The sequence below is a fragment of the Rhinolophus hipposideros genome (assembly GCF_964194185.1).
Source record: "Rhinolophus hipposideros genome assembly, chromosome: 6".
NCBI lineage: Eukaryota > Metazoa > Chordata > Mammalia > Chiroptera > Rhinolophidae > Rhinolophus > Rhinolophus hipposideros.
The window spans coordinates 16803047-16814989 of record NC_138052.1 but is presented as its reverse complement, the minus strand read 5'-3'; the positions used below and the strand labels follow the sequence as shown (position 1 = coordinate 16814989).

Here is an 11943-nt window from a genome sequence, read left to right as displayed (position 1 = left end):
GCCCAGCCCATCTGCTGCTGAGAAGGTGAGGACATACGTGTGTGGCTCAAGCTCTGGCCTAAGCTCAGAGTCACTGAGCTGAAGTCGGGATGACAGATGTTCAGTTCCTGGATGATCCACAGGTAGACACTGACGTGAGTGGGCCTTTAGCACACGTGCTTAGAGTGGTGAGAGACCGCGGGACAGCCCAGGCAGCAAAGCCCAGGACAGGCCTTGCCTAGGAGAGTTTTATCAAGAGCAAGTGCTCAGTGGGAGTCTTGCATTAAAATCCCCTCTTTTCAGAAAGCGTCAGTTTCACCAACCCCAGCACAGGGCCAGGAAGAGTACATGATGAGTGCAGGAATGCAGTGCGTACGTGGGTCCCCAACGGAGACCATGTGAATGTTTCTGGGATGTGGTCTCACCATCCTAATGGACCCCTGAACTGAAACTCTTCTCTGGAAACTACTGAGCAGGGAGTCGTGTCTCCAAGGACAGGCCATGTAAACAGGATTTTCAAAAAATGTTAAGAGGAAAAGAGTGGCCAAGTGTCTCTGGGTACTCAACTGTAGATGCAAATGTGACATTTACATCACACTCTGGAGACCTCAGAAGGGGAGGGGGAGAGAGACAAAGAGAAGTTGGACACTAAATAATGGCAGCCTCTTGTCATTGGCCTGTGAAAGATCACCTGCTGAAAGGAAAAGGCAGCTTCAAAGACACAGGAGGTGCCTGAAATGGCCCCGGCTCCTTCAGTCTGACCAGTTAGAGCCATTGTGGACGAACCCCGAACCCCGAGGAGTTGGCATAAGCTGAGAAGTGTTGTCATGGCCACAGCCCCAAACAGGGAAGACTGAAGCAGCCCTTAAGTGACTCCCTTAAAGGGCTCGCTTGCCCTTTAAAAAGGGGGGTGTTAGTGCACACTGAACATGATGGAAACGAATACACATCATTTGGGCCTTACCTTGATTTTCCCCTCACAGTGGGGGTAGCCATCCATAGGAGGCAATACACATTTTTCTTGAGCTCCATTAATGATATCTGCAAAGGATGAAAAACAACAACGGATGCCATTAAGTTTATGAAACACAAGCCTAATATCCTTGTAAGCAAGGGGCAGGTAGAGAAATCGAACAGAGAGGTCTACAGTAGCAGCCATGCTCTGCTCCCGCACCACCCCTCCGATGGGCAACAGGTCTGACTGGTCTGCAGTGAAGACCTGACCTAAGGATAGTTCACCTATAGGATGGCCAGAGACTCATGATGGGCGTGTCCAGCTTGAAAGGGGGACTTAGGACCAACAACAACGGTCGCCTGCAAATCTGCAACTGGGAAACTGAGAAACCAAAGACACAGGGAGCAGAAAATAAAGCCACGAAATAAGGGAGTCCACCAGGGTGGTGGGGGCGTGCCAGGCTATGCAGACAAACTGAGGCCATGGGCAGCTTCATGAAAACATGTGCTAGAGCCAAGGCAACCAGCAGGAGAGAGGCGCACAGAATTAATGGGTGGAGGAGCAGAAAGCCACATGATCATCTGCGAGGCAGAGCCTCTTATGGACCCAGTTCTTCCATTTCCACAGACATCTCCTTACTGCTGCAAATGTTTCCTCACAATAAGCTCCCTTGCTACTAGCTAGCTCAAGTGGATTCCTATTCCCTGAAACTACAGAGTCAAAACTCGAAAAGCATGCCTTCCAGAAGCTCCTAGTTTAGTGGTGAACAACAGACCCATAATGAAACAATTGAACAACAGTGTGATCGACTTTATGTTAGGGCGGGACAAGGGTGAAAGAAGGCTTCCTGGCGCCAGCAGCATCTTAGCTGCCATGAGAAGGTGAAGCAGGATGGAGCTAGGTAGCAATGACGTTCAAGAACTGTGGTGGTTCTCAATGCAGGCACCCGCTCCAGCTGGAATACAGAAGACTGAGGGAGTAGGAGGTCAGACAGGAGAAGCAGACAGGGCCCAAAGTGGAAAGGCCTCAAGCACCAAGATACAGACTTTGATCTTCGTGCTCAGAGCATGGCAGAGCACTGAACGGTTTGTAGCAGGGAATGGCTATGATCAGAGTGTTGTTTAGGAATGATCCTCTTAGCTACATGCTTCAACCTACATGCTTCTATTTTGGGACCCACTATATTTTCCAGACCCGCTTGGAAAATGTAGCCATTACTTACTGCTGACAGTTTTCTATCTATACAGAGCATTAACGAGAAATTAGCTCCCAAACTACAATGTTTGACAGTGGTATTTAAATGATGTCAGTAGGTGCTGGGGCTAAAACAGAAGTTAGCGCTAAGGGGGAGGTGTAGGGTGGGGTCGGGGGCGGCTTCGTTGTACCTGTCCCTTGAAAACCTGTTCTTCTGATCGTCTGAAACAGAGATCCTCAACTCTTTGATTTAGCATTTTCAATGGGCATTCTACTTGCTACAGATAATTAGAGCTCAAAATCAATATCCCCCTTATCACAGATTGTAGGCAGTGTCGTTCAATAGTTAACAGGGAAGGTACTTAGCTTGTCGGAGCCTCTTTTCCCCATCTGCGTAACTGGAATAACTACACCTATTTCATCCGGCTCCTATTTAATAAGTTAACATTTACAAAAAGTCTGGTCTGGCACTCCCAACAACTGATAACACAGACCACAGCAGGTGCTTAAATGCTGGCATTTGGTATGCAATTTGACACAACTCACTATATCCAGGAAAGCAATATTTCAAATGTATAGCTGCTTCTGGAAATAACATTGTCTCACTTTAGGGGAACAGCCAGCTCCAGAATCCACTACCAAATGGACCGCCTCACCAAAGAACAGAGATACCTTTCAATGACTACTACTCCCAACGTTATTTTTAATTCGATTTTACTTGGCAACTGAGCAAATAAGAAGCTGCAGAGGTTCCAAGAAATTAAGTCTAAAACAGCTGGGAGCTGGGTGGGGAAGTCAGACATTTAAGGGGACGGACGCTTAGGGTGAAATGCCCCTCTTTCTTAACATACTATAGGTACTACTCCAGTCTGGATGTTCAGAGCCAGAAGTCATGGAAACTAGAAGCTCCTGAGTTGGAAGCGCAGTGCGTGTGGCGAAGAGAAATCGACAGGTGACAGAACAACAGATCCGGGACGACCTGCAAGTAAAGCCTGGTTGCTGACAGCGTGGGTCCTCTCCACTAGGAGTTTGAAGGAATAAAAATATGTTACACCAAGGGTCGGCAAACATTGTCTGTAAAGGACCAGATGGTAAATATCTGAGGCTTGGCAGGCCACAGGGTCTCTGTCACAACTACGCACTCTGGTTTGTAGCAAGAAAGCAGCCACAGACAACAAGGGGAGGAATGGGTGTGGCTGTGTGCCAATAAAACTTTACTTACAAAAACAGGAGCAGACCCACTGTGTCTGCTATGATGAGAGCTCCAAAATGAGCATCCTCATTTCTGCAAAGACCTGTTGAAATGACCTTTTTCTTTAAGGACACCTGCAGGCATCTTCTGCCAGAAACGCTCCCCTTCTCACCCCCTTCCACCTTCTACCCTTTTCTCCACTGAGTTAAAGCCCCTCCTCCTATAAGACCTTCTGGAAGAAACAGTCCTAAGCTTTCCTTTCCAGGCCCAGTCAGGATTTAGCTGGGATTGAGTGCCGCCCTCCTGCTTATGTCTCTCCCATGCCGTGAACAATGTGCAAGTTTCTTTACATTTGTCCACCTCTCCACCTAGGCCATGAGGACAGTATGGGAAGGTTATGTCTTTCTGCTCCATTACCAGGCACTAAGTGCTGGTTGACTGAATAAACACACCCACGTCCCACGGGCCCCAAGCCTGACTCTTTGGTCAGGGAGAACTAGACTGAGCTGAGATCCCTGCTAGGCCAGCATTTTTATTAGGTTGGTGCAAAAGTAATTGTGGTTTAAAAGGTTAAAAATAATTGCAAAAACCGCAATTACTTTTGCACCAACCTAATACTTTGCCAACTGGCAGGACTGTCAACTAATCCAACAGGGTCTCCTCTGTAATTCCATTACCTTATGATGAATTTTCTCACTATTTAGTTACATAGTGACCAGTTGGAATACACAATACACAACGACTTCCAAAAGTTCAGTTTAATGGCTTGAGGCTCTGGGGTAGGAGAGATCTGGGAAAGGGAGAAACAGGAAGTGCTCGCCTTCCTAGCATCAGGCCAGCTGCACCATGAGTCTGACCTCCAGTAACCAGATAAGACCTCCCACCACCTCACGGCTCTAGAGGAGTTTCAGCTTTCCTCAGAGGACAGCTTCCCATTTAATTTTAATCAAAACGACAAAAACTCAAAAAATAACGTTTTTCTTCTCTGCTATTCACCCCTCGCTTTCTAGCATGCCAACTTTTTTTTTTTTTTAACAGTCAAAGGGCAAGGAAAACGAAAGATGTTAATGGAAGCAGTGACACTCAGCTCTTACTATTGTTTAGGTTTCAGCTACATCCCTTACTCTCACCTAGCAGGCCATGCTGCGTCTTTCACCCCAAACTCCACTTCTGTACTGATTCTATGGCACAGTCAAGCAGCCATTACACAAAAGGCAGATGACCTCGGTGTGAAAATTCTTTTGTTTTATCAGTCACCAAGACCCATGCAGTGTAGCAGGGGCTCCTTTCCCTGTTATCTAAAATGCTTATGTGTCAGGGAAGAACACACATACAAGAGAAGAAGTGACAAAGATGTCATAAACACACCCAGAAAGGGGTGTTCCTGTCAAATGGGGGTCCAGATTCTCTCCGACAGTTGTAATATCTGTGTATGTATATATATATATATATATATATATATATATATATATATATATATATTGAAAGAGACACATGTGGAGAGATATAACAGCATTTCAAATACATATATTTGGAAGCAACAAAGAGATATGGAAGCAAGCACACATTTTTTTTTTCTTTTTTTACTCATGTTTTCCTCTGCCTCTGAGAAAGGAAGTTAAGTGTGGACACAGTGAGGGCAGAGAGGGCAGAAGTAAATGGTAACAATGGTCTCAAAGGGAGAGTGAGAGTAGAAAAAGGGTCACACAGGAAACGAAAATGAATGACAATGACCTCCCTTGATATATATTACCTGCCTTTCTAAAGTGCTATCACATACATTACCACATTATATACTAACCACATCCTCCAGAAAAAGGAATACAGTTCATTCACCTTATAGTCTGAAAAGGAGAAATTTAAAAATCCTAAACATCTACCTCCAAACCCCACCTGCAGTTACTTGAAATGCCTCTCAAAAGCCTGCTGTTGGCCATGTGCTGAAATGGCAAAGCTGTGCCCTTGAAAGACATGATCGGAAGCCCCAAGGAGCTCACCACGGCTTCGGGGAAGTGGGGTAACATATAACAGAGTGAGGCACATGTCAGCAGAGCCCCCTCCGAGGCCAGCGCTTCTGGAAGGCACGACCACCCTCAGTGCTATGCTCCAGTGCCGAAAACGTGTGTGATACGCTGTGACTCCATAGCATATTTGTTAAACAAACGAACAAATACATGTAACAAAGGAATGAAAAGCCCAAGTTTCAGAAAAGTGAAGAGGGCAGAAAACGCCAGAGGAAAGGGGATGGAAGACTCTCACTCAAAATCACTGAACCAGGAATTCCAAGTTCTGAACTACCCACCAAACACAGTGGAAGGAATCTGGGTTCGACACAAGGAAAATGGCCGGAACAGCCAGCAGTGAAAGAAATCACTTCTGATGCAACGAGAAGGGAAGTGGAGTATCTCCCATGTGAGTTACTGATACTCATAACTTAAAAACAGAGGCTTAAGGTTTTGTGAGATATGATCTTTATGAGTCATACGTCAACTGTCCTGAAGCATTTGCAAAGCAAATATAAGATCCACTGAGCACCACACTAGGAGGTCGCCATCATTTACCTGCTGGTTCAACACACATACATGTGTTGCAATTGTGTTTTTTAAAGCATAATTAACTATCAGCATCATAAAACACTCACCTACTGCAAACTTATTAAAGTTAATGATAACCGCACCTCACTGATGAAAAGATCAGAAATATGGTTATAAAATGAGGCTATCAGACAAAAATAATAAAAGGCATCCAAGTTGGAAAGGAAGAAGTAAAACTGTCATTATTTGCAGATGACATGATACTATATAGAGAGAACCCTAAAGATTCCACGAAAAAACTATTAGAACCAATAAATCAACTTAGTAAAGTAGCAGAATACAAAATTAATATTCAGAAATCAGTTGCATTTTTATACACCAATAATGAGCTACCAGAAAGAGAAATTAATACAATCACATTTACAATTGCATCAAAAATAAAATACCTAGGAACAAATTTAACCAAGGAGGAAAACGATTTATACTTGGAAAATTATAAGATGCTGAAGAAAAAAACTGAAGATACAAATAAATGGAAGCATATAGCATGCTCGTGGATAGGAAGAATTAACATTGTTAATATGTCCACACCACCCAAAGCAATCTATAGATTCAGTGCAATCCCTATCAAAATACCAATGGCATTTTTCACAGAACTAGAACAAACAATCCTAAAATGCATATGGAACCACAAAAGACCCCTAATAGCCACAACAATCTTAAAAAAGAGTTGGAGATGTTATGCTACCTGATATCGAACTATACTATAAGGCTATAGTAATCAAAACAGCATGGTACTGGCATAATAATGGACACATAGAGCAATGCAACAGAATAGAGTGCCCAGATATAAACCCACGCCTTTATGGTCAATTCATTTATAACAAAGAAGGCAAGAATATACAATGGGGCTGGACAGTCTATTCAATAAATGGTGTTGAGAAAACTGGGCAGATACATCCAAAAAAAAAATGAAACTAGACCACCTTCTTAGATCATATACAAATAAACTAAAAATGAATTGAAGACTTAAATATAAGACCAGAAACCATACAACTCCTAGAAGAAAACACAGGCAGTAAACTCTCTGACATTGCTCTTAGTAATATTTTTTCCGATATATCTCCTTGGAAAAGGGAAACAAAAGGAAAACAAAAGGGACTTTATCAAACTAAAAAGTTTGTGCATAGCAAAGGAAACTATCAACAAAATGGAAAGACAACCTACCAACTGGAGTATATATTTGCGAATGATACACCTGATAAGGGGTTAATATCCAAAATGTATAAAGAACTCATACAACTTAACACCAGAAAAACAAACAATCCACTTTAAAAATGGGCAGAGAACTTGAACAAACATTTCTCCAAAGAGGACAAATAGATGTCCAATAGACATATGAAAAGACGCTCAATGTCACTAATCATCAGAGCAATGCAAATTAAAACCACCATGCGATATCACCTCACACCTGTCAGAATGGCTATCATCGATGAATCAACAAACAACAACTGTTGGTGAGGATGTGGAGAAAAGGTAACCCTCATGCACTGTTAGTGGGTTACAAAGTGATGCAGCCACTACAGAAAACAAAAAATTAAATTAAACAGGACTACCTTATGACCCAGCGATTCCACTTCTGGGTATTTATCTGAAGAAATCCAAAAAACTAATTCAAAAAGGTATATACACCCCTATGTTCACTGCAGCATTATTTACAATAGGCAAGATATGGAAGCAACCCAACTGCCCATCAATAGATAATTAGTTAAAAGAAGATGTGGTACATTTATACAAGGAAATATTACTCGGCCATAAAAAAAGAATGAAATCTTATCATCTGTGACAACTTGGATGGACCTTGAGAGTATGATGCTAAGTGAAATAAGTCATACAGAGAAAGACAAATACCATATGATCTTCTTACATGTGGAATCTAAAGAACAAACTAAATGAACAAACAAAACAGAAACAGAGAACAAACTGATGGTTGCCAGACGGGAGGGGGCTTGGGGAGCTAGGTGAAAAACATGCAGGGATTAAAAAGTACACACTGGTAGTTACGAAACAGTCATGGTGATTTAAATTACAGCATAGGGAATACAGTCACTATTTTAATAACTATGTATAGTGCCAGGTCGGTACTAGACTTATTGGGGGTATTGCTTCGTAAGTTATATAAATGTCCAACCACTATGCTGTACACCCGAAACTGATATGAAATAATATTGAATGTCAACTGTATTTGACAAATTAAAAAAAATAAACATTGCCAAAAAAGAGGCTCAAAACAAATGAGGCTGGCAGTCAGGGGTCAACCATAATCCTGATCGTATCAATGCTTATAAAAGGTGGCGCTGCAGGTAAGAAACTCAACTACAAGCTCCTAGGTGAGCATGATAAAGTGAGGGTGTGGAGAGGAGGGGATGGTTGGGGGAGAGGAAGTGGGTGTTTGTAAGTGAGCCCCACACTGAAGACAGCTAGCTCAAAGTGAAAGTCGACCCCACCCAGAGTCTCCTTTGTCAAGGCTCATTTTTCTGTACATTAATTATAGCAAAGGTAAGTATTTGACATGGTACTTCGTTTTAAGAACTTGTAGAACAAAATACCATGAATTTTTTATTTAGAACTGAGCAGGCAACTGATAGGTTAAGGGTGTCTGATTCCCTCCACCATCGCTATTTTAAAGGGGGGGAGAAGAAAAAGTAGATTTAAAAAACGCTCAGCAATCTCAAAAAACATGACCATCTGTCCACCCCCAGGAAATTTTAGGAAACTGAGTTCTGTCTCCTCATCTAGGCCCTTTGCCAACAGCTAAGATAACCATCTTCATGAATGAGGGCTCGATTCAGCCCAGGGGCATCGCACACATATTTCCTCCCAAAAGATAAAGGGTCTCCAGCGATTCTGCTTTGTGTGCAGGACAAGGTAGTGTTTCTCTTGGAACACCTGAAAGGAACATGCGGCCCTGGTTATCAGATGGCCCCTGCAGAGCGCCCACAGAGCATGCCACCCGCCCAGGTTCCCTGCGCCAGCCAGGAACTTGCTCAATGTCTGCGTTCGGCCTGGAGACCAGCTCTTGCCAGCACCTCCATCAGCTAGCCTTGCGTCAGGAGTTAAGAGCAATAAATAGGACAGAAATCAGCTGTAGTGAAATATAATCTCCCATTAAAAATGACCTCACCAGTCATTCTCAGCTTGGCAAATATTCACTTAGGGCCATTTTACATTGGACTTATTAAAAATAAAAAATAAAAACTGACTTAATTTCTATAACTGAGTCACGTACACATATTCCAGCCCATTGTAATAGGAAGCTCTATGCCCACCGAAGGAGCTGGGGAGCCATGTCTGGCAATGGGTGCAACCCACCCACAGACCCCCAGGGGTGCATACTGAACCCTTTGAGAAGAGTTGGTTTTTTTAGAAGCTGGAAACGCAATCATTGTACCAAAGAATTTCAGAGCTGCAAGGGATTTCTGAAGCCATATTAGTAAACCGTTTGCTTTTCTTGATTCATAAAATCAAAGCTTAGAGAGATGAAGGGCCTTGCTCATTCACCGGTTAAAATAAAATCCATTAAGCGCCTCCCATGTGTAAGCATTCTGCATGTTAAATCCGGGCCTCTGTCTTTTGGGTCGGGATTATTTCCACTACACTGTTCCTAGGTATTAAAAGCACACCACTATCATCACCTTCATGGGCTGCACTGGAGATCTGACGAGTCAACCCTGAAGACTAAAATGGCACATTCTCACTCCTCTCGAAGTAAGCACCTCCAAGGGCCTCGGGCACGCGGTATCAACCTGGAGCTACAGTACAAATATTATACTACGGGATAAAGAATGTCAACGAGAAAGTCATATTCACTGTACACTTTTCAAGAATGGAACTAATGTGTAAAAAGAATGAAGTTGTGAGGAATATGAGAAAACACATTGTCAAGGACAACCAATGTCAAAATTTCAAATCACAGTAAGAGTCACATAACTGTAGACTATTTATGCTTTCATTTGTCATACCCTCTGTCATTTATTTATTTCTTTATTTTGTAGGATTATCTATCTAATTAAGCTTTTAAGCCAGCATTAATAAGGTTTTTCCTTTTGTTAGTAGAACAGAAACAAAAAGAGGACCTAGGATTAAGATTCTCAGAAGGGATGTTTCTATAAGAATGCTTCTCTCTCTCTCTCTCTCTCTCACACACACACACACACATACACACACACACACACCTCTCACCCCTCCATTCTGAAAAGTCCACAGGCACTGCTATTAATAAAAGCATATACGAGTCCTAGGAATGTTCAAGCAGACAAGGTTGTTCATTGCACACCCATGAACACATAGGAGGCAGCCATTAAACACCTGCTACTGAGGTGAAAGGAAAAAAAAAGTTCACCATCATTAGTCTTCAGGGAAATGTAAATCAAAACCACAATGAAGATACCACTTCACTCACTGAAAAGACGCTAATAAAAAAAATTCAGGTGATAATAAGCATTGGCAAAGATGTTGGGAAATCAGAACCCTCCATCACTGCTAGGAGAAATATAAAATGGAGAACAATCTAGCTCTTCCTCCAAAAGTAAACAGTTACCATTTGACCAAGCAATTACACTCCTAGGTATATACTCAAGAAAATGAAAAACTATGGACACTCAAAAGTTCACAGTAGCATTATTCATAAGTGCCAAAAGTTGAACCGTGGAAACAATCCAAATGTTTATTAACTGATGAATAAATAGACAAAATGTGGCTTATGCATACAATGAAGTATTATTATTCAAGCCATAAAAAGGAATGAACTACTGATTCATGCTACAACGTGGACGAACCTTGATAAAACTAAGCTAAGGGAAAGAAGGCACTCCCAAAAGACCATATTACATGAAATATCCAGAACAGGCAAATCTATAAAGACAGAAAATAGATTAGGGGTTGCTTAGGGCATCTAAGAGATCTCTCCTGAGATTATCCCTCTGCTGCTTACCAGCGGGACAACCTGGGCAAGTTACTGAACTGTCCTGAGCAAATGTTTTCTCACGTAATAAATAAAGTCAATAAAACCTTCTAACCTCTGAGTCACCCTCTCTGTGCCAGGTACTGTGCCTGGAGCGCATTTATTGTCTCTTATCGCCCTCAGAACAACCTCTGAAGTCAAATACGGACTGCTGAGGGAGATAAAGACCTGAGAAAGAAAGATTGCCTATACCACACTGAAATATCTCACACTCGCTCGCGTTCGTTCCATTTGTCTATTTGTGGAATACACTTGTCTTATTGTCCATACATTCTTTATCTGTGTAGCCATCCCTGATTCATTTGATGTCACAATGCTTGGCGGAGTGTAAGATGTAACCAGTGATTAAAATGCTTTGGATTTCTGGAAGGAAAAAAGTTCAAGTGTTTTTAAACAAATAGCACGACAGCACATATTGTATATTCTAATAGCTCTGGGACTGGAAGATAAAACTGAGTTTGCAATACGATTTGGATAATCTGAGTTCTTTTTATGCGTAAATCTACATGTATTCATCTTTATGTTAATGCCATATTCTGTAAATTTATACTTAATTTCTGCTATCATTTCTTCTGCCACAAAATGTTCTTCGGCAGTTTAAGTCACCATATAAGGGACATAAAATATTCTACATGTGCATTTTGTATGCATCCAATTGTGACAAATGGGCCTAATAGTCCCTAAATCAGGAGAATGCTAATTTTACACACCAAAAACAAAAAGTTCACCAGTGTCGTATTTTCAGAAAAAATGTTTCTGTATATAACATATTAAGAAATAATATATAGTACTACAGATTCTGATGTATCCTCAGTTGTCAATTTACATTGAAGAAAATATACTGGCCAGTAGGTGCCAGGCATTAAATCTTATACCTGCAAAACCACACCATATGCTCAAGTTGGGGATTTTGACACCTATTGTTCTCCAATAAGCAAGGTGGGGCACAGCCTTTCATAATTTCCCTTTCCTCACACGCAGTTTTTTGGGAGAGGGAAAGAGGCATTTTGTAGCTATCTCACTATAAGAGCAACATACCCTGGAACAAGGAACACACGCATCTTTC

At 42.0% G+C, this 11943-nt stretch overlaps 1 protein-coding gene across 2 annotated transcripts in view; it reads right to left on the bottom strand.

Annotated features, from left to right (window-relative positions):
- The window catches only part of MGAT5 (alpha-1,6-mannosylglycoprotein 6-beta-N-acetylglucosaminyltransferase), a 319813-nt gene that overhangs the window by 130133 nt on the left and 177737 nt on the right, over positions 1-11943 (bottom strand). For both annotated transcript variants that reach the window (XM_081052606.1, XM_081052607.1), the window contains exon 6: positions 944-1020. In XM_081052606.1, coding sequence (XP_080908732.1) covers positions 944-1020 — 77 coding nt within the window. The remainder of the gene's footprint in view (positions 1-943; positions 1021-11943) is intronic.